The sequence below is a fragment of the Pseudophryne corroboree genome, chromosome 1 (genome assembly GCF_028390025.1).
Source record: "Pseudophryne corroboree isolate aPseCor3 chromosome 1, aPseCor3.hap2, whole genome shotgun sequence".
Taxonomy (NCBI): domain Eukaryota; kingdom Metazoa; phylum Chordata; class Amphibia; order Anura; family Myobatrachidae; genus Pseudophryne; species Pseudophryne corroboree.
The window spans coordinates 710110232-710133606 of record NC_086444.1 but is presented as its reverse complement, the minus strand read 5'-3'; the positions used below and the strand labels follow the sequence as shown (position 1 = coordinate 710133606).

The 23375-nt window shown below is 41.0% G+C and overlaps 1 protein-coding gene across 7 annotated transcripts in view; it reads left to right on the top strand.

Moving 5' to 3' along the window:
- ADGRL3 (adhesion G protein-coupled receptor L3) overlaps positions 1-23375 on the top strand; it is a 1270535-nt gene that overhangs the window by 1180215 nt on the left and 66945 nt on the right. For 3 of the 7 annotated variants that reach the window (XM_063914936.1, XM_063914945.1, XM_063914980.1), the window contains one exon: positions 16649-16666. The exons of 1 other annotated variant lie outside the window; for it this stretch is intronic. In XM_063914936.1, the coding sequence (XP_063771006.1) occupies positions 16649-16666 (18 nt within the window). Of the gene's footprint in view, positions 1-16648; positions 16701-23375 lie in introns of all 7 variants that reach the window. 3 more of the 7 variants (XM_063914964.1, XM_063914991.1, XM_063914972.1) reach the window with 1 other exon arrangement.

Here is a 23375-nt window from a genome sequence, read left to right as displayed (position 1 = left end):
AAAAACCCAACAATTTTCTGTAAAAAAAAGATGCTAGCAGAATTGCATGGGACCTGGTGGCTCACTCTCGTAAGGCACTGTGTGGCATATTGAGGCTATGTATATAGGTGGTAGTCTTTTTCTCGCAGTAGAGCTCCACACTGATATGATCCATTTCCTGCAACTGTATTTCACCATCACAGTGCAGCTGTGCTAATCAGTGAGCCTTATTACAGCCTTTGTAAAGTGAGCTGGGGTGGTGGGGATTGAGCTCCGAGATTAAGACAGGCACGTGGTGCTGGAATGAAGAACTTCACCCAAAGTGGAATTTCCTGTATAGTGTGGTCCCTCATCCTCTTCCCCAGTCTTTACATTTACAGTTAGCAATTTTCTAAGCCCTGTAGGTCTCGCAGACATGGGCCTGTCATGTAAGATTCAAAAGCTGACATCTTGGGGCCTCTTCAAAATGTTGCCATAATAATCTTGCTACACCCAAGTATTTATCGTATGCTGTCAAAATCAACGTATTGCTAGGGGAATGGTTTTTGCCTCAGTATATGTATATATATATATATATATATATATATATATAGTAGTGCACCTTGACCTCTTTGATCCAAATTTCACACCATCTTTTTTTTTTTTGTCCTGGTTTGGTTTTGCATTGATGCTTTTCTCAGTCTACAGATTTTTTTAAACAATCATCCACCCTTTGTTCCAATTCACTATTTTACTCCACTATCTGTCTATATTATGTCTCATGTCATCAGACTATCAGCAATACAACTGCATGATACAGTAAAGTCAATTTTATCTAACTCTTGCTTAAACTAAGCTCGGTCTGCATCTTCTGCTGGACTTGGGCTTCAGAGATATGGACTTCCAGAATCAAAGTCTACAAAAATAAAACATAAAATAAAAAACAATTGTTAAATACAAATTTCATATAATTAGCAAACAAATCTTTATTTTATTAATAATAATAAAGCATTTTTTTCTTCTCTGGCATACTTATTGACACAATGTTAACATCAGGCATCCTTATTATTACAATATTATAGTACATTAGCTCTGCAGTATATGGTATATATTCTTTTGTAGGGGAGGCAATCATCAATCATCAGTGGTTAGCAACTATTTATGATTTGTCACAGATGGTTGATGGTTTCACCATTGATGGAGGAGAGACAATGGTTCTCTGCCATTATTGTCAGAGGCACAGTGATGAGTTTTCTTCAACCGGTATAGGGGAACCAGAGCACAGAACACAGCTAGACCCCGCCCCATCCCTGATTGGTTGCCACCTACTGAGCAACACAAGCAAGGATGTCCATCTATGGGTGATTTCATTCAATCGATGTGAAACACTGATGGCATCATCGAAGGACACCATTGATAGTTACCCCTCTAATAGCCATCCCTACAATTTCCAGCAGACAGCCTCTGATGAAATCATTCACATGATGCTGATGACTTGCAGGAGTCAAGGAAGCAGGTGCCGAGCTTCTCCAATCAGAGTTCAGCACATGCTCTTCTGGCCCCTTGTGCTCAGATTGACTAAGCAGTATGTGAGAGCTCTAGGGACCTCCCTTGTACTCAGCAGTGATAATCCTTTTTTCTGGTGGTTTTGTGATTTCAGATTTCTGTATAGAGTACTTGGTTTAAAGTCCACCTTGTATGGGTGAACTAAAGAGAAAATGAAAAGACTGAGTCTATTTGTAAGGATTTAGGAACAAAAATGAAGCCTTTGTTCATTTACGTGATGGAAGAGTAACCCCTACAGTGAAAGATGGATATTTACTCTTTACAGATCATCCTGGCTCTTTTATTTGCAGGATCAAAGTATCCAAAACCCAAGATTGACGTAAAAAGAGGTCAGTTTGGGGATTATTATGTTTGCAAACTGCTTACTGTAGGAAGCTACAAGGCCCTCTTGTCAAGTGGCTGAGGCTGCTTTCTTTGAGTGTAGGAAAGTGGTCATTCCTCCCTCTTTGATTTTAGAGTTTAATATTACAAGTGTCTTGAGGGGAGCTTTGGAAGAGTACAGACACAGTATGCAGATAAACATATTTTTTATCTGTATGTATATATTTATTAGCAAAAAAAATAATATATATATATATATATATATATATACACACACACATATATATATATATATATATATATATATATATATATATTGGTTTTTTTTTTTGCTAATTATTTTTATTACTTATCAAACAGTAATACAAAATACAATGGACATGTCATATGAAGGAGCAAACATCAAATACAGATGCTTAATATAAGAACATGCAACACAGTAACCTGTTTTATATAAATTGGCCATGTAGTACAATATACTGAAAAAGCGAGGGGAAAAGAAAGAAAAGAGAAAAAAGAGAGAAAGCAGGATGAGAGAGAGAGAAGAATGGATAAGAGAAAATCTCACAGCCCATAGTTCTAGATAAGGGGGGGGGGGGCGGGGGAACTTAACAATAGATGCCCAGCCTGTCTCACATTTCCACCTACTGTAGTGTTTTGTAATGATCAGATTGCTTGTATACCAACCAAAGGTACCAAGTCACTGTAAAGGCCTGTTTTTTAGAGGTCAAGATGGAGATAAGGTCATCCATAATCATTTAGTCTTCTATACGAGTACATACCCTCCAACATTTTACACGTAAAAATCGGTACAAATTCGAAAAGGGGGTGTGGCCACGGGTAAATGCCTTTTTCCTATACTTTCAATGGAAGCTTGGAGAGCCAAAAATCGGTACAGACCATTAAAAAAGGTACTGTACCTGCCAAAAAGGTACAGTTGAAGGGTATGCGAGTACAGTACACCATTCAGTCATGGTGGGGACAGTGGTAGACTTCCAGTGTATTGGGATGACTGCCTTAGAAGCACTAAGAATATGGCGAAGTAGTGTCTTTTTATATTGCGATTGGGGTCTCCGTAGGACATTCAAAAGCCAGAAACTAGGGCATAAGCACAAGTCTTCCTGAAGAATGAGACTGGCATTTCTCTCACCTTTCACCAAAAAGGTTGAAGAAGGGGACATTCCCACCATATATGTAGAGGGGTACCAACAGCTGCCATGCATCTCCAACAATTGTTAGGGACTCCAGGATACATTTTAGCTAGCAAACTAGGCAAAGATACCAACGGGAAAGTACTTTATAATGCGTTTTCATCACCAATGCATTTGCTAAGCAAGAAAACGTCAGAGGAGTCAGAACATCACCAAACATCTTATAATATGCAATAGAGAACCCATCTGGGCCCGGGCTTTTAACATTTGGGGTATATTTAATTGCCTCTTCTAATAAAGTTAAGATAAATGGAGCCTCCAAGACCTCCACCACTTCCTCTTTGAGTATTGGGAAACTGACTCCCACTAGATAATCTTTAATAGAGGCTTCCAAGATAAATCAGCCCCCTTCCCATTTGAATCCCACAGATTATACAATTGAGAGTAGAAGAATTGAAAGGCCACAGCTATATCCTTCGTAGCACTACAAACAGTGGTTGCATGTTGAGCCTGTAAAGCCTTTACTAACATTCTGCCCGGCTTTTTGCCTCAGAGATAATATCTATTACGACATTTACGGGCCTACAATTTAATTTTACCTGAAATAAGGGAATTGAGGTCTTTGTGAGCATTTGAGAGGGACTGAAGAGTTTCGGCAAAGAGGGAGTATTTATCCTGGAGGTCAAGGGTTTGTATTTTCTGTAGCAGGGCCTCTTTAGTGGCTGAACGCTTTTTTTTTTTTTTCAAGTACGCCCCCAGTTGGATAAGTTTACCCTGTATTACACACTTGTGCGACTCCCAAACCATTACCTTAGAGGTATCGTGGGTATCGTTGGTAGCAGTGTAGTCTGCTTTCGCTTCCCTGATTTGCTGTTGGCAATAAGAGTCCTGGAGGATCAAATCATTCAATCTCCAGTTGTAAGGTGTAAAATTTGAGATCAGTAGGGTGAGATTCAGGGAGACGGGAGCATGATCCACCCAGGAAATGTGACCTATTGATGAAACCGCTATTAGGTGTAAAAATCTATGTGAAATAAAAAGGTAATCAAGCCTGGTGTACACATTATGGGGGTGGGAACAAAAGTAGTAGTCGTGTGGTGGGGCGTTGGATACACCAAATGTCAATCAACTGGTGATTATGAGGAATACATACTATTTCCTGGCGGGCGGGATGCCGGTTGTCAAGATCCCAAAAGCGGGAATGCCTGTCAGAAATGCCGCCAGGGCTCGGTGGCTCATGCCTGTCAGAATGCCAGCTCATGGACACCTACGAGTGAGAATAGTCTCTGGGCACCGGGACTCCGGCAGTCGGTATTGTCAGCTGTCGGAATTCCGGCATCAGTATCCTGACCGCCGGGATTCCGACAGCCGACAAATTCATTGCATCCCAATTATGTAGGGTTTGCCTCACCCTACGATGGAGTTTGGCTGAGTATCGAGGAGATTGGTTAGATGAGTCAAGATGGGGATCTATGGACCAATTTAAATTACCTCCAAGTATTAAAAGTCCTACAATATAAGGCTGGGTCAGGGCAAATATTTTATCAAAAAAGGCTGGCTGGGCCCTATTTTGAGCATATACATTAATAAGAGTGAAAGCTCAGTTTGGCACCTTACAATTTAACAATATGACCCTACCCGGGATCAGTTGGTGGCAAACAACATCAGTGAGAGTGACATGACGGGCAATCAAAATTGCAACACCCAGCGTTTTACCTTCAGGATTGTTTGAAAAGTATCCACTAGGCAAATCCCTATTCCTGAGAGAAGGGGCAATAACCTCCTTAAAGTGTGTTTCTTGCAAGAAGGCTATATCTGCCTTTCTATGCCTTCAGTTCTCATAAGGTACCCGATCTCTGGAATATTGAGTTCCTTCACATTGACAGAGACAACATTTAGATTAGCCATTGCATAAAGATAAGGTTGTTAAAAGGCACATTACAAAAAGGGGTAGATGCTGGCTTGAGAGGAAGTAATTGAGAAATTTCTCGACTCGGGCTTGTGAGGCAAAGTCAAAGAACAAGAAAAGAGAAAAAAAAGAGGGGAAAAAAGAGGTAAGGGAGAACGTCAACACACAGGAAAATGTGTGAAGGAGCTGTAAAATGTAACAGTTGAGAAAATAAAACACTGCACCCAGACAGCATACACTGTAGTGGTGTGAAGACCAGTTCCACCGGTGAAGCTGGAACCATAGAGTGCGGTGCAATCGTGGCTACCTGCATATATTTTGTACATATATGCAGGTAAAAACATGTATATTTGTGCAAACAAAGAATTGTTTTATTGTATCAAAACAACATTTTACAGTGTAATTGCCGACGGTTGTCTCAATAACTTCCTGGCCCCTGAGTAAAATCACCAGGTGATTTTCCTCAGTAGATTTTATATAATGTATATGTTATCATATGTTATACAGTGTATACACATTTTTTTCATTTTCAAACATTATTCTCCTGTACAGAGGTACATATGTATACTGTGCCTGTATTCACTGCTATTCTATTCCTTCAGTATCGGCAGCCAATGGTTGTAGCTCAACATATCCTAATCACACATTTTAATATCTGTATGATCTCTTCCATTATTCACACTTCATTTGCTATATGTTATGCACACCAGTGCCTGCAGGAAAGTACTGGTGTTTGAACTGTTATGCAAAACAGATGGACTCACAGACAAACTGGGGGATATGACATAATGTACACAGAAGGTGATAGGGTAACAAAATACACACAAAGTGAACAGAGAAGCCCAGAGGCTAAGGAACTGGGTATCTCCCTTGTATTAGAACTGCTCAGATGGAAAAGCAAGATGTTGTGTTTTAATACGTAGAGAACCCGAAATGCTGTTGCTAAGGGCAACAGCAAAACCCTAAAGGGTTACCAACGGGTGTGGCAGTAAACTCCTTGGTCAGAGATGGAATGATAGACACAAGGAGAATCTCCACAATCCTAATTCTCACTTGCAGTGCACAGGTTTTAGCTTACTGCCACTAAACTGACCCCTGACACCTAGCACAGTGAGACAGGATTAGACAGGCAAGTCTTAGAATACAGCCGCAAACTTGCTAAGTTCACAGAGTAGTAACAGAACCCCAGCAAGCTAAACGACTGACTCCAGTCTTACTGCTAGGTCTGGATTGGCAGAGTGTAATACCAAATCCCCAGGCCTATTTGCAGTAAGCAACAAACAAATACAAAGCTACACAGTACTGGCTAACTTTCATGAACTGACTAACCAACAAAGATTCAGCAGCATCTGCTTACCCTGAAAAGAGGCCTTATAAAGCAGGTGCTGTCCACGCCCCACTCAGACCTCACAGACTGTGAGCACAAAAACCAGCACCGGATCCCCTGCCGTGCACAGAGCCTATAACCACTGCACAGCAAAAGACCCGAACCGGAGTATCAGCTGCGCTCAGGTTACTCCACTAGCACTTGTCTCCCGGTTGCCATGACGACGTGGCAGCACAGGGCAGGAGACCCTAACAGTACCCCCCCTCTGACGAGGGGTCAAAGAACCCCTACCACCGGGTTTATCGGGGAACTGCGAGAAGAAAGAGCGTATCAGTCTGGGGGCATGAAGATCACAACTGCGCACCCACGACCGCTCCTCCGGGCCATACCCCTTCCAGTGCACCAAAAATGACAGCCGACCCCGAACCACCTTGGAGTCAAGAATCCTTTCAACAACAAACTCCCTCTGGCCACGTATCAGAAGAGGGGAAGGTCTTCCACTGGAAGAAGGATTACTAATCGCCCGTTTTAAAAGGGAACAATGGAATGTTTTATTGATACCCAAAGAACGGGGCAGATCTAACTGAAATGCCACCGGATTGATAACCCTGGTGATCTTATAAGGGCCGATGAACCGGGGCCCTAACTTATGAGATGGCTGTCTCAACTTCAAATTCTTGGTAGACAACCAGACGAAGTCTCCTAATTTGAAGCTGCAGGGTCTTTTCCGCTTATCAAAAACCCTTTTGGTCACTAATGACACAGACACAAGGGCTTTCTTCACTTTCCGCCAAATACCTCTAAGGACCAAAACCACAGAGGAACCACCAGGCGTGGAGTCCAGGGGGTCAAAAGAATTGGCCTTAGGATGATGCCCATACACACAAAGGAAGGGAGAGATCCCTGTAGCAGAGTGAGCCGCGTTGTTATAGGCAAACTCCGCCATGGACAGATGAGCAACCCAGTCAGTCTGACACTTGGAGACATAACACCTGAGGAACTGCTCCAAGGACTGGTTCACCCTTTCAGTCTGCCCATTAGACTGCGGATGGTAGCCTGACGACAAGCTGACAGAAATCTGGAGATCGGAACAAAATGCCCTCCAGAATTTGGCCACAAACTGGGATCCGCGGTCAGAGACCACATCAAGTGGCAACCCGTGGAGACGCACAACATGCAGCATAAATAATTCAGACAGGCGTCTGGCTGATGGCAGCCCAACCAGTGGAACGAAGTGCGCCATCTTCGAAAACCTGTCAACGACAACCCAGATGGCTGTCATCCCCGAGGATTTGGGCAAGTCCACCACAAAATCCATAGAAATGTGGGTCCATGGCTTAGATGGGATAGAGAGTGGATGTAATGGGCCAACAGGAACCCCTCTAGGAGTCTTATTTCGGGCACAGATGTCACATGCCCGAACCCACTGATCCACATCCTTAGCCACCGAGGGCCACCACACCGCCCTAGATAGCAACTCCCGAGTTCTGGCAATACCCGGGTGACCTGCCGACTTCTTGGCATGGAATTCCAGGAACACTCGCTGTCTTAACCTAGGAGGCACAAACAAAAGACCTACCGGAAGGTCTGGAGGAGCCTGCTCTTGTGCTCTAAGGACTAATGATAAGAGGTCCTGGGTAATGCCCACTTTAATACATGATGGGGAAACAATGGGCAACGGCTCCTCGGTGGTCTCCTGGATTGGAGCAAAACTCCGCGAGAGCGCATCAGCCTTGATGTTTTTTGACCCAGGGCGATATGTTATCAAAAAATTAAAGCGAGCAAAAAACAAAGCCCATCGTGCCTGCCTGGCATTGAGATGCTTCGCTGACTCTAAATATGCCAGATTCTTATGGTCAGTGAGAATTGAGACCACAAACTTAGCCCCCTCAAGCCAGTGTCTCCACTCCTCGAGTGCATCCTTAATAGCCAACAATTCCCGGTTACCCACGTCATAATTCATCTCGGCAGGCGAAAATTTACGGGAAAAGTAAGCACAGGGATGAAGGCGATTATCAGACACTCCCATCTGAGAAAGCACTGCCCCAATACCCATCTCAGAGGCATCCACCTCCACCACAAAAGGACGCTCTGGATCTGGGTGTCGCAGCACCTTGGCCGAAACAAATGCCCTTTTGAGACGGGCAAAAGCCGCTTTAGCCTCACAAGACCAGTGAGCAACATCCGCCCCTTTCTTAGTGAGTGCCACCAAGGGCGCCACTATAGACGAAAATCCAGCGATAAATCGTCTATAAAAATTTGCAAAGCCCAGGAAACGCTGAAGCGCCTTCAAACTAGTGGGCTGCACCCAATCCAGGACTGCCTGTACCTTGTAACCCTCCATTTGGAAACCTTCTGGGGAGATAATATATCCTAGAAATGCGATTTGCTGAACTTCAAATTCGCACTTCTCCAGCTTCGCCCCAAGCCGGTGGTCTCTGAGTTTCTGGAGGACTAAGCGTACATGCTTCCGATGTTCCTCCAGGGAATGGGAGAAGATTAGGATGTCATCTAAGTATACAACTAAGAATCTATCCAAATATTCCCTGAGCACATCATTCATGAAATCCTGGAAGACTGCCGGGGCATTACAGAGCCCAAAAGGCATCACCAAATATTCATAATGCCCTGAGTGGGTATTAAAGGCAGTCTTCCATTCATCCCCCTCTCTTATTCGGATTAGATTGTACGCACCGCGTAGGTCAATCTTAGAAAAAATGGTGGCAGTACGAAGCTGGTCAAACAAGACCGAAATGAGAGGCAGTGGGTATGAGTTTTTAATCGTGATACGGTTCAATTCCCTGAAGTCGATGCAGGGTCGCAACGAACCGTCCTTTTTACCCACGAAGAAGAACCCCGACCCAACTGGAGACTGTGAAGGTCTGATAAATCCCTTAGCCAAGTTCTCCTGAATGTACTCTGCCATAGCCTGAGTCTCAGGACGTGACAGGGAGTACAACCTGCTCTTGGGAAGCTTAGCATTTGGCAACAAATCAATGGCACAGTCATAGGGGCGATGGGGAGGTAGTACCTCTGCAACTTTTTGGGAGAACACGTCCGCAAAATCTGCATAACACCCTGGCAATCCTGGCAAACTTAGCTGCGAGAGCCTGACTGGAAGGCTCAAGCAACTCCTGAAACAATCAGTACCCCAACTAAGAATCTCCCCAGAGACCCAGTCAAATTGAGGATTGTGGGCCCTTAACCAGGGTAACCCCAACACCAATGGGGCAAAAGTACAGACAGTCACATAAAAGGACAATTTTTCAGAGTGTGTGGCTCCAATAAACAAAGAAATCTGGCTAGTGCAAGAGGTAATTTTACCTTGGGATAATGGTTCCCCGTTTAACCCACAAATCTCAATTTCCGATGCCAAGGGTACTAAGGGAACAGAGTGTTTCAGGGCGAATTGGCGGTCCATAAAAACCCCGTCGGCCCCACTGTCCACAAAGGCCTCAGTCTTGACAGTTTGACCGAGGATCTTCAAGGTCACCGGAATGATAAAAGTCTTCTTGGGAAATTCTGACTTCTGGCCTGACAGGATATTTCCCATCACCCTCAGGCCCTGAAGTTTTCCGGCTTTTCTGGGCATGATACTACCACATGACCTTTATTCCCACAGTACAAACACAACCCCTGCTGTCTCCTCCGCGTCTTCTCACGCGAGGAGAGGCGGGTAGCCCCAATCTGCATAGGCTCCTCAGAAAATTCCTCAGAGTCTGAGGTTCCCTTGGGAAGGAGGAAATCTCAGTCTCCCTTTCAAGCCTACGCTCTCTCAGCCGTCTATCCACCCGGATGGATAACTGCATGAGCTGATCCAAGCTATCAGGCAAGGGATATTGTACCAGTTGGTCCTTTATCTGGTTAGAAAGACCTCTTCGGTACTGGTGTCTCAGGGCTGGGTCATTCCACTGGGTATCATGGGCCAACCTCCGAAACTCCGTACAGTAAACCTCAACTGGCCTTCGCCCTTGCTTAAGGATCGAAATCTGAGCCTCGGCGGAGGCCGTCTTGTCAGGGTCATCATACAACATGCCCAGTGCCGTAAAAAAAGCATCAACACTTTTAAGCGACGGACAGTCAGGCTGCAACCCATATGCCCAGACCTGTGGGTCTCCTTGTAGCAAGGAAATCACTATGCCCACCCGCTGAATCTCCGACCCAGAAGACTGAGGCCTAAGCCGGAAGTATAGCTTGCAGCTCTCCTTGAAACAAAAGAACTGCGAGCGATCTCCAGAAAAACGATCCGGGAGATTTACTTTCGGCTCCTTAACCCCTGCAGGTGCTGCTGCTGCGGGAGCTCCGCCAGCAGCCTGGGAGGTGTGCATTTTAATGGACAAATCATTAAATTGTCGAGTCAGGACCTGCACCTGATCGACCACCTGTTGCAACGTATTTTGAGGGGTATGCTCCATATTCCCACAAAATTTCAACAGGAGTATTAGGCTGCTGAATATGTTATGCACACCAGTGCCTGCAGGAAAGTACTGGTGTTTGAACTGTTATGCAAAACAGATGGACTCACAGACAAACTGGGGGATATGACATAATGTACACAGAAGGTGATAGGGTAACAAAATACACACAAAGTGAACAGAGAAGCCCAGAGGCTAAGGAACTGGGTATCTCCCTTGTATTAGAACTGCTCAGATGGAAAAGCAAGATGTTGTGTTTTAATACGTAGAGAACCCGAAATGCTGTTGCTAAGGGCAACAGCAAAACCCTAAAGGGTTACCAACGGGTGTGGCAGTAAACTCCTTGGTCAGAGATGGAATGATAGACACAAGGAGAATCTCCACAATCCTAATTCTCACTTGCAGTGCACAGGTTTTAGCTTACTGCCACTAAACTGACCCCTGACACCTAGCACAGTGAGACAGGATTAGACAGGCAAGTCTTAGAATACAGCCGCAAACTTGCTAAGTTCACAGAGTAGTAACAGAACCCCAGCAAGCTAAACGACTGACTCCAGTCTTACTGCTAGGTCTGGATTGGCAGAGTGTAATACCAAATCCCCAGGCCTATTTGCAGTAAGCAACAAACAAATACAAAGCTACACAGTACTGGCTAACTTTCATGAACTGACTAACCAACAAAGATTCAGCAGCATCTGCTTACCCTGAAAAGAGGCCTTATAAAGCAGGTGCTGTCCACGCCCCACTCAGACCTCACAGACTGTGAGCACAAAAACCAGCACCGGATCCCCTGCCGTGCACAGAGCCTATAACCACTGCACAGCAAAAGACCCGAACCGGAGTATCAGCTGCGCTCAGGTTACTCCACTAGCACTTGTCTCCCGGTTGCCATGACGACGTGGCAGCACAGGGCAGGAGACCCTAACACTATACTGTTCTATAATTCTAACCCAGTCCTAGTTTAGTAAACAGCATCTTTCTTTTTTGTTCAGACTCTCTTTATTGGCTAATACTGACAAAAATACAGTCCATAAATAATCAGAAGAAATACATATGGGTCTCTTAACGACTTGCCTGGCATGGTCGCATCAGATGCGACCATGCCTGCAAGTGCTTTATCTGACCTGGTCGCACAGGATGCGACTAGTCAGATAAACTGTGTTAGCAGCAGCACTGTCAGAGGGACTGGAAGGTCCCTCTGCCTCCCTGCACTCTCCCCTACTGATTGCCGTGTTGCCAATCACTGCTGATCAGGCAGCACGGCAGGACCCCCCTCTCCAGAATCTGCAGACAATAGCAACCGCTGGGGAGTGTTAATTAACCCCACCAAGCCCCCCCTGTGTACCTGGAGGCTGTCCCGGCTTTCAAAATGAAAGCCGCGATGGTCACAATGTTTCCAATGTTCCATTGGCCGCGATGTTCCCGATCGTAGTTTGGGGGGGGGTATTTATTTATTTATTTTTAAACTAAAATCATTTTGGTTAGGGTTAAATTCATGTTCTTCACCTGATTCACTCATTAAAAAAAACCTACAGTATTGGAGCGTTTTTTGGGGGAATAAAATCGTCAGTTAAGTGGTTAAATGTTAAAGGAACATAACGCAGGAAGATTAACAACATTAAGAAATATGATAAACACCAAAACAAAGGCCAAATGACTGCGGGTTCACTTACGAACTTGGATGTTTTTTTAAAGAGGCAATCATTTACAAAGCATTATTGAGTTTTGCCGGGAACCCTCACCTCCGGCCAACACGGACTTCATTACATCCGGCCCCTAATGTCAAAACATAATATAAAGAGTAATAGAAAAATATATAAAGAAGAAAGGGAGGACATAACATCAAAAGGAAATCACAGGAGAATAAGGAAAGAAGGAAATAGACAGGAGACAGATTTTGACAATGTAAATAGAGGAATGGTAAGGGGAAACTGGACAGTGACTAGAAGCTATAAATACAAGGAGTAAGGGAGCCCAGAGCAGTGGGAGGAGAAATCAGAGGAATAGGCAGATAGGACACATCATGCTTATAACTATCCAAAGCTTTGTATTCCAACCACTGAAGCTAAGTCCTAGAATACTCAGTAAATATATCTGCTGTAGAAAGGCGAATATCTTCCATGGACAGAAAGAACTCAGTTTTCTGAAACCTGTCTCTACTGGTCGGGGGAACTCTAAGTAATCAGAATAACCACGCTGGCCACATTACTGTGGTGCCGTAAGAGCAATTTTTTTTATATGTGGCCACAGGGCTTTTTGAATGAGAGAGGAGCCAGAAGCTTGGGTCTACAGATATGTCAGTACCAAGTATCTGACTGGAGGTGGATATAATATCCTTCCAGAAAGGTATGATGAGAGGGCAGTCCCACCAAATATATAGGAGAATTCCTATAGAACCATGGCATCTCCAGCATATTTCAGGGGTAGAAGGATAAATATTGTAGAGTAGGGAGGGAGACCTATACCACTGGGAACTTATTTTATACTGTGTCTTCATGATGAAACACAGGCTTAACTTAAGTAGACCCTCTGAAAAATGCTCTGACAAGCCTTCTCTGAAAATGATATGTGGAGGTCCTGCTTCTAATCCTCAGTGAAGGACGGGAGAGAGACATGCCTATTATCTATGAGGAGTGAGTAAAGGGAGGAAGTTACATGAGTGGGAGCTTGAGGGGAGACACAAAACATGTCAAAGGGGGTAAGATCTCTGCATAGAGGTAGAAAGATCATATCTAATTTGTAGATATTTCCAAAAGTCAGAGTGAGGAACAGTCCATTTCTCACAGATCTCCGAGAACTGGCAGAACATTGATGAGAGCCTGAAGAGATCCCTGTCTCCGCCCACAACTTAAATTGGGACATGTCCAAACCTGGGGGGAAGTCAAAGTTTGTCAGGAAAGATGTCTGTGGACCAAGGACAGAAGAGGCATGAAAGCGGCAACAAAGGGATCACCAAGAGGAGAGAGTGGTGGTGATAATAGGATGACCAGGATGGGAGGTAATTTTGATGTCTGGAGGACAAAGTTTTCATATCATAGCTGCAGATTTTAACAACCGGCATCCAGAAAGACCAGTAGCATTTTTTGAACGACCACTCAGTGACTTGTCAGCCACAGTCCCAGTTTCTCGGAATCTGGAAATTAGGCACCTGACAGTGTTATGTGAAATTGGAGGTCTTTCTGGGTGCCAGTTGTTAAAATCTGCAGCTATAACATGGAAACTTTGTTTTTCAGACATCAAAATGATCTCAATTATCTCCTCTTTTGTCAAAGCCATCTTCAGTTACCTGCAACAAAAATGTGTTGTAACTTTTGAACCCTAACTGCTATTTCAAGTCTGTTTACAGCATTAAACGTTTCAGCAAATTCTGATGTTGTTTGCCATGTTACACGACCCCTTTCCATTTGAAAAAAATGACTTCAATTCAAGGTGGCTGATTTCAAGTTGGCGCCCATGTTCAGTACATACCCTAAAAGATAGCCCACCTCACCCATACCTTACTGGAGTATTCAGTTCTCCCATTTCCTGCACAGTTTTTGAAACAAAAGGGTGTACTGCGACTTTTGAATCACCCTGTATATATATATATATATATATATATATACACACACATATACAAACACACATATATACATATACTATATAGTATTTATCTATCTATCTATATATATATACACACACACACTGAATATTTATTAGAGATGAGCGGGTTCGGATTTACTCGGTTCTTAACGCCAGAATTATCGCAAGTTATTTTTTTCTGGATTTTTCTTATTGGCTAACCAAAACACGTGACGTCCGTGAGCCAGTAAGGAGATTCGGGTAAATCCGAGTAAAACCGAACCCGCTCATCTCTAATATTTATACATATGCTTTCATCATGTGTTTTAAATACATGTAAACTGCGTAATATCAGACTCTGAGTGCCGCCTCGCTTTGTTCTACTGCATATAAACTGGATTCTCCATAAGGTATGGGTAAGGTGGGTATGTACCGAACATGGTCGCCATCTTGAAATCAGCCATCTTGAATCTAATTCAGTTTTTTCAAATGGAAAGGGGGTCGTGTAACATGTCAAACAACATCAGAATTTGCTGAAAAGTTTATTGCTGCAAACAGATTTGAAATACCAGTTTCCCATTTCCTGCACAGGTTTTGAAATAAAAAGGTGTACTGCGACTTTTGAATCATCCTGTATACATATTCAGTATATATATATATATATATATATAAATATTATTATTTTTTGGGGGGGGGTCCATTAATGCCCTATTTATGTAAAATATGTGTTTGGGCGGGGCGTTCTAGCTATACAAATAGTCCATTAGAGAAGGCACTATGCCCACAGCACTAAAATACAATGTTTTGCAGAATTGAGTGGCACTCGAGCAGGCTGAAAGCATGGCACAAATCACATGTTCTTACTTTGACATTTTTTTTTTTATAGTTTAATCCACCATCAGGAAGGATACGTAGCATTGCTATGTATCCATCCTGATAACGGATTAAACTCTGAAATGTTGAAGTACAGTAATAACCTGTGATTTGGTATCATGTCCCCCCCTCCCTTACAAATCCAGCATTTGCCCCTGAACAGCACTGAGTAGCGAGAGGTTTCTGTCAGATTAGTGCAGGAAAAATGGTACCAAAAGCACCTCTACATGACACAGTATTCATACATTTAACTTGCCAGATTCCACGATGTGATTTTCCATCTTGACCTGAAATCATACAATAAGTGCCAGTGGAATTTAGTTTGTTACTATATATACGCCAATGGATTAGTAGTCATATTTGGTCAAACAGAAGTGCATTTTTTCCAGTTCGTAAATGAGGCCCTTTTTGTGTACTTTGCATCAGAAGGACAATTGTATGGTTATTTCCTAGGAACTGTATACTTTGAGAAAGATATATTTTTTTAATGTACACTAGTTTTAATCTAAAGACAATTACTTAAGTAATTTATTACAAACTTAACTAAGCATATTAAATACTACAGAATTGTTCTATATCTAAGTAAGAGCAAATTCAATATTCATATTAATGAAAAGTTAAGGTCAATAATAATATACTTGTATTTGTGTTTTTGGCATTTAAATAGCTTAGTCAGTTAATGTATGGCTTGTTTTCTCCTCATTCCTATTATGTTCCTTTTACTCAAAAACCATCTCTTCTTTCTTTTTTTACCACCTACATTCTTCATTTACGCTTCTCTACCTATTATTTTGTTTCCTGCTACTTTTTTATTTACGTTTTCCACCTTTTTTTTCTTGCTGTGCTTCCACCTCTTCAATCTCCTTTTCTTTCTTCTCCAGCTTTGTATTTCCTTTTTTTTTGTCCCCCTACCTTTCTGCTGTTGTCCATCCATCTTCTCCATCTTTATTCCCCTCTTTTTACTACTTTATATCCTAATTCCTAATTTCTATCATATTCAGAATTCTTGATCTTTTACGTTTTACTTGTTCTGTAACCTCTCATTTTCTATGCTTCTACTATTTTCTACCTTTTAACATATTTTTCAATATGTATGTTGAAGTTTAAATTAGCATGCGCAAAAGGCATGAATAGATTGCATAATTTCATGTATTAAAATAAAGTAATTGCACTTTTAATTTGGCAATATGTCAAGATTTTATACCAGTAAGTATATTTGTTTTAATACTACAACTAGTAATACAACTAGTATTACTACAACTACTACTACTACTACTACTACTGAGAATTATAATAATTAGTAATGATAATAATTAAACAACTTTGTGCATATATGACTAGAATCTTAATATTTAGGACATAAATTGAAAACTATGGCATTTTTTTACAAATGCTTTAGCAAATGTTAAATGTGTTAGTTCTTAAATGAAAATTGAAATTGAAAATATTAGTTTAATTTCCTTTCCAGTATATCATCGACCTACTCATGTTCTTTTTTTCATGTTTCAACTGTTGCAGTAAGCTTACTTATTGTTTTTTCTTTCCTTTTCTTCATGCTGTCGCTTAGAGCCCTACAGAGAGACAAGTATGGGAGTAAAACTAAATATTGCATATCAAATGTAATTTTTTTAGCTCAATTTATCATATTTATAGCATTAATTAAAGGACTAGTAACACTTAGAATTAATATTCTTTTTCTTAAATCACTGCTGTGTTATATGGCATCCTATGGCTATGGTCTTTTATTTAATATTATTGTTACTATAGTAGTAGATGTAGCTTTTTAGAAGTATTAGTAGTGAGCTACCCATTAAGTCTTCTCAACTTATGGCATCAGAAAATAAGAGGTGCCAAACCATACAGCATAGATTAAAGTAAGTAAAAGAAAATTATGTTTTGTTACTGGTCCTAATAAAATAATCTCATGTTTCTTTTCATGAAAAGTAGATTGTTTTAAAATGTAATATAATATAAAATATGAATACTATCCTATGATTAATGTGTGGGGAGTGGAACAAAAAAAATCAACATTATAGATGTTTAAATTATATGTTTCATGCACTTTGTGAAATATGGTATTTTATATTTATATAAGAAATAATTATATGATATTTGAATAGATTTGCGTTGACTTTTTATGCAGTGTAAAGTAATAAGGTACTCACCATTCTTGCTCATTATATATATTTTATAAATCGAAATAGAAAAACACATTAAATCTAAAACTAAAATACAGTACAGTAGTTTATTCCTCAAGTTTGCACAATAATAGACGACTTAAATGTGTTAATTTCATACTTTTCTTCATATAGATTTATGTTACTGTATATATTTTACTGAGAATGAAACCAAAATTCAACTGGTTTATATACAGTATAAGTATTATATTATTGTTGTACAATAAATTTGCAAACACCAGAGAAATACCTTGTGGTTTTCACTTACAGCAGCCTAAACAAACAGGAGCAATTTGAGGCCAGACATACCAGTAACAAACAGATAGCCATTTGTAGTCATGGAGTGTTGCTGCTAGTGTAAGTGATGGATCTTGGCAGTTGGGTTGTACAGGTGCAGAGTAGAGGTATGGTGGTGTGGATGTGAACATTTTTTCTTCAAATGTTGATAAAACCCCTTTAATTTTCCAGATGGAAGTGCAGAAGGAATCTTATAACAAATAATAGGTAGTTAGTAAATACACTCCATTTATTTGTTTATTAAAAAAAATCTCAATTTAACAGGGAATATGAATAACAGTGGTTTTTATCAAGATTTGAAAATCATTTTAAAGTTAGACACATGTTCCCCTGTGAGCATCATATAAGAAGTCATTTTGTTTCTTTGATCTACACATGAGGATATACTTTGTAATTCCCTGAAAGTATTAAGTAAAAACTGAGAGGGAGGGAGCAAATACCAATAACTTTTGGGCATGCAAATCCCTATAAGGAAAATATATGTTAGAACAAATTTACCAAGTTTGATACATACATATCAAGTCTGAATACAACGCCTTCTATTTTGAACTTACAACATCATAAAACATTGAAGTGCTGGCACTTGTACTATATCTCTTTTATTTTGCAGTTGTCTCCCAGTAGCCAAGGTCTAAAGTAGAGTCCAGCAATGAGGCAGAACTCAGTGACAGAAGTATATCCGTATACTGAATATCAAACCACAGCATGCATAGGGCCCGATTCTTAATTGTATGCAAAGTGGTGGCATTTATGGATGTCCGGGGTTGCCAAATTCATTACCTTAAGCCAGAGCTGGATCATCTATCTATCTATCTATCTATCTATCTATCTATCTATCTATCTATCTATCTATCTATCTATCTATCGTGCATCTGGAAAGTATTCACAGTGCTTCACTTTTTCCACATTTTGTTATGCTACAGTCTTATTCCAAAATGGAATAAATTAATCTTCTCCCTCACAATTCTACACACAATTCTCCCGTAATGACAATGTGAAAAAAAGTTTTTTTGAGATTTTGCAAATTTATTAAAAATAAAAAACTAAGAATCACATGTACATAAGTATTCACAGCCTTTGCCATGAAGCTAAAAGTTTAGCTCAGGTGCATCCTGTTTCCAGTGGTCATCCTTGAGATGTTCCTACAGCTTAATTGGAGTCAACCTGTGGTAAATTCAGTTGATTGGACATGATTTGGAAAGGCACACACCTGAGGCCTACTCATCCAACATCAGTGCCTGACCTCATAAATTCTTTACACAATGAATAGGCACAAATTCCCACAGAAACACTCCAAAATATTGTGAAAAGTCTTCCAAGAAGAGTGGAAGCTGCAGGAATGCGGGTAGGACCTGTGTTGCTGCCTTATGGGGGGCACACACACATCAGGAACAGCCAGGGGGCTGCTTTGACAAGAGCGGAAGGGCCCTCCCTGTGTTATGTGACCTGGGCCTCCCAAAAGGCTTAATCCAGCCCTGCCTTAGGCTAATGCAAATATATATCCGTCTATGCAGTATCCAGCTGTTTTCATGCGTATGTGTTTTCTGCTGTATTAGTATTGGCACTTTTGCCTAATTTATCAGCAAAAGAGCCATATGAAACAAGCATTCTATCTCTGTCTGCATGCCGCAAACATGTACGTAAATCGAGCTACAAACCTACAACACTTTCATGATACTTCTTTGAAATAAATCTGTTCTTTACAACCACATGGTAATTTCCCAATTGCTGCCCCGAAATGCCAGTTTCAAGGACACAGCCATCCGTCAATGCCCGGAGCAAACTACTCACTATGGTATTATCCATGAAAGTGCTTATGCATGGTGCAACACATGCACAGTCTGCAATTGCTTCTTGCAGTGCACACACAGTCTGCTGGCAATTACAAGAAGTCCACTTTTGGATTTACATCTGACTCGGAATCGGGCAAGAGGATTCAGCTAAACAAAATCTATAAGGGTTAAAAATAGAATGATAAGACTATACAGATACCTGAACTGGTGCCAGGATGCTGCATGCATCAAACACTCACCTACAGTACAATTAAACAGTGTACGAATAGCAGTCGAATGATGGCACAACAATCTTCTGAAATTGAAAATAATAATTAATTCAAGTAATTTGCAACAGTTGATGAAAGAACTCAGTAAGAACTCTGTATTTAGTCTCTAACTAGTACAATTTAATTTAACAAAGGATTTAAGGTCTTTTTAAATTTTTATCTGTAAGTAAGAATGTTAAAGACAAGTGCTAATTTACATTTAAAAACCAATGATTTTCAATAAGCATGCATTCCCTATTCTTAGAATGCCCTTACCCTTACAGTACCTCTAGGCTTTCAGATGTTTCAAGAGGTTTCCCAGAGTGGCCAATTGTAATTGTCTGGCCTTTTCTCCATCATGAGAAGCCTCTGCAAATTGAAAAAGCTCCTTGATGTGTGGAGAAAAGGAAAAAACCTTGCTCTGTATAAGTCACATTAAAGTGCAACTTCCCTCAGCTTTAGAACCAGCCCTTTTAATAAAGTGAATGTTTTAATTTTTGTCCTCATATATGTTGTTGGTTTAGCCTTCTCTTAACCCCTTTGTTGCTGAAGGTTTTCTCACTCCTGGGTAAGCCTAGTTTTACACGATTTTGCTGGTCGTAGTCCAACATCAGTACCTGCAAATGGTTTATATTTTACCCACCCCAATTTTTGCGAGTTTATGTTTTCATTAATCTTTGCATATTTCAGAAAAAAACCTTAGTCTTTTGCTAAAACATCAAATAAAATGTAACCAAAATGTGCAAAAAAGTGTTTAATCTTGAAAATTTAAGAAATTAACTCAAAGAAATTATGTATATTTATTTAATACACACCACAAAGAAATACCTCTACATCTCTATACCTCAACATCAATCCACCTTCATCTTTGGCATTAATCTATGTACCACATAATTTGAAACGTGCAGAACTTCCTTCAAGAACTTAAGGCCATGGGGTATTTCATCATAAAGATTTTGGAGAAAAGTTTCTTCTAAGGAAAACATTTTTCGAGACTGACCTGAGAGCTTCTTAAAACTTGTGCAAAATCCACAATGGTATAAGTTTAAGTACTTATACTGGTCATAATGAGCACTGGGTTATTGCTTTTTGCCTAACTATTGCATTTAATGATGAATATTTTTGGGTGATTTGTTGTAGTATACATAGATGATATTTCTTTATTAACCATCACCCTTGGTTCAACACTGGGACCACATTTACTAGATGCTTCAGAACATTTTAGGCTCATCCCAAGGGTTTGCAAGACAAGTGTAGGTACAACTTACTAACTTAAAGGCCCTTCAAAAATACCTTGGTTTTGCCAATTATTATTGAAGATTTATTCCCTCCATTTCTGTAATTGTCACAAGTCTCACTGCTATAGCAAGACAGATCTCCCAACTTGGTCTACATAGGCTCTTATGGCACTACTACTCTGTGATCTGTCTTTCATGATCAAAGTTGATGCCTCTGCCATGAAAGCTGGAGCCATTTTGACCCAGGAGAACCGGTGTGATGAAAAGCTTCACCCTTGTGATTTGTAGTCGCAAAAGTTTTCTGCCAGTGAGATGAATTATGGCTATAGCTATAAAATAGGCATTCCAACAATGGAGTCAGTGGCAGGAGGGGGTCAAGTATACTTGAACAGTGATTATGGGCTTAAAGTACTTTCAGTACATGTAATCTTCCTAGAGATTAAACCTGAGATATGCTATTGTAGATGTACCTCCCTATTTGCTCTTTGGTCAAAAAAACTTTAGGTCTGCTGTTCTTATAGAGCAGGGGTGGCCAACCAGTCAGAGACAAAGAGCCAAGAAATCTTGTTAGGTACATCAAAGAGCCGACTTCGAGCCGAAGGCGCACTTGCAAAAATGGGGTGTGACCTTGTGCCTGCTAGGCCACGCCCCTGGTATAAAATAAATTGAAAAAGCCACTTCTACATCAAATAATTGAAAAAGCCAGATTAATTTATACACTGCAATTTAGACTTCAGTTTGAGCACACCCCGCCCAAATCTAACTCTCTCTCCACGTTAGAGCATCTACACTGAAGTAAGCACACTACAACAAATAAACATCAGATTAGGAGGAAAAGCACTAGCATGAAAAGAACATCAAGCCAATAGTTCTGAAATTCAGAAAATATTCGGTCAGCTACTCTACCTCCCAAGATGGCATTAAATAATCTTGAAATACAGAACTGTTTCATAGGTGTTGATTCTGGAGAAGAAGTGATGGCGCTTAGACAGCCAATTACTCTAACAGATATATTAAGTAACCCTAATTCTATAGTTGCAAGAAATAACTTCCACATTTTCAAAAACAAAATGGAAAGTATTGTAAAAGTCAAGTTATTCATACTTCAGCCCTTTATCATGCACATGGAATCACTATGCTGGAAGAAATGAGAAAGCAACTAATGAATACATACAAAATATGAAGGTGGAATAGTTCTCTCAACCGTACAGTATGTCCTAAATGTCATGCATACTGTAGCTACATTGAAAATTTAAATAACAGCCAGTATCAGGTGATGTAGAGGTGTTGGATCACACACCCCTAGCAATTGGTGCCTGTTGCACTCATAAAAAACACCATCAGATTGCACCACATAGTTGGGCCCGTTGTATGATTCCTGGCCAGTCCCGACAGGGTTCTGGATATGGGCAGTTTGCTAGGGGCAATGATCGGAAGTGATAAGATGTTGGAGTTCTGCAGAGCATCTTGCACATTGTTCTCAATTTATGGCCTAAGGTTTAATTTATGGTGGGAACGATTGTACAGGTACGTCTGGACAGAAGGTGTTGAACAGGAGACGGAAGTCCACCTCTTTGAGTATTTCTCAAATTTAGAAGTGCGAGTTTTGTACCATGGATCGCTGCTTCACTGCACTGGTGTGTCTTGTACAATGTATTTTCATCTGTCAACCTTGTTTACATAGGACTATAAATTTGTATTTGCCATAAGCACATCAGAGCCATCTCTACAACTTTTGTCTAGCAGATACTTTGCAGAATGTACTGCCCTTTTTTATTGTCCGTTGTGCAGTGGACAGCGAGGACTGCAGGAGATATTTGAGATATACCATTCACTAGTGAAAGTCTTGGAACTCAACACTCATCAACCGCATGTGGTATGCCATGTGCAGAATGGTATCTTTTCATTTTGTAAACGGCTCAAGTCACTTTGTGAAGATAATCTGTCTGGAACCAACTGGAATATGATTCCAATAACACAAGATGCTCTTTTCTCCCCCTCCATTTGCAGCACCTATGAACCATTGAACCCTTGGAGGTCAGGAACTTCATGGAGAGTGAGCAGTTCCTTGGCATTAGAAGCATTAGGCAGAGACAACCCATTCATTGTCAGCAGCTACTGTATAGAGGTCCAAACAGGGCATCCTTAGCCCTCTGGAGTGCCCCTGCTAAGCATAAAACCCTGGAAGGGCACAAGGTATAATGAGACACTGAACACACAGTAGGATATCATCTGAGAGGATTCATTTATTGTGGAAGGCGAAGAAAGACTTGAAATGTAGTTCCTTGGAAGAAGAAGGCCAGCGTACAGGACAAGGGATAACCGACAGAAATCATTCATGAGTGTTGCATCATGGAGCTCCTCCATGAGCAGAGTACATCAAACTCCATGACATCATCCAGTACATCATCAGCGTAAGGGACCCCTGAGTCTGGGAGGTGGGCATGTGATAAGGGGTTAGGGACATGGATGCTCTTTCCAAATTAGTACATCACATCCAGATGGTACCCTTGGAACTTGAGCATCAAACATTGAATTGTT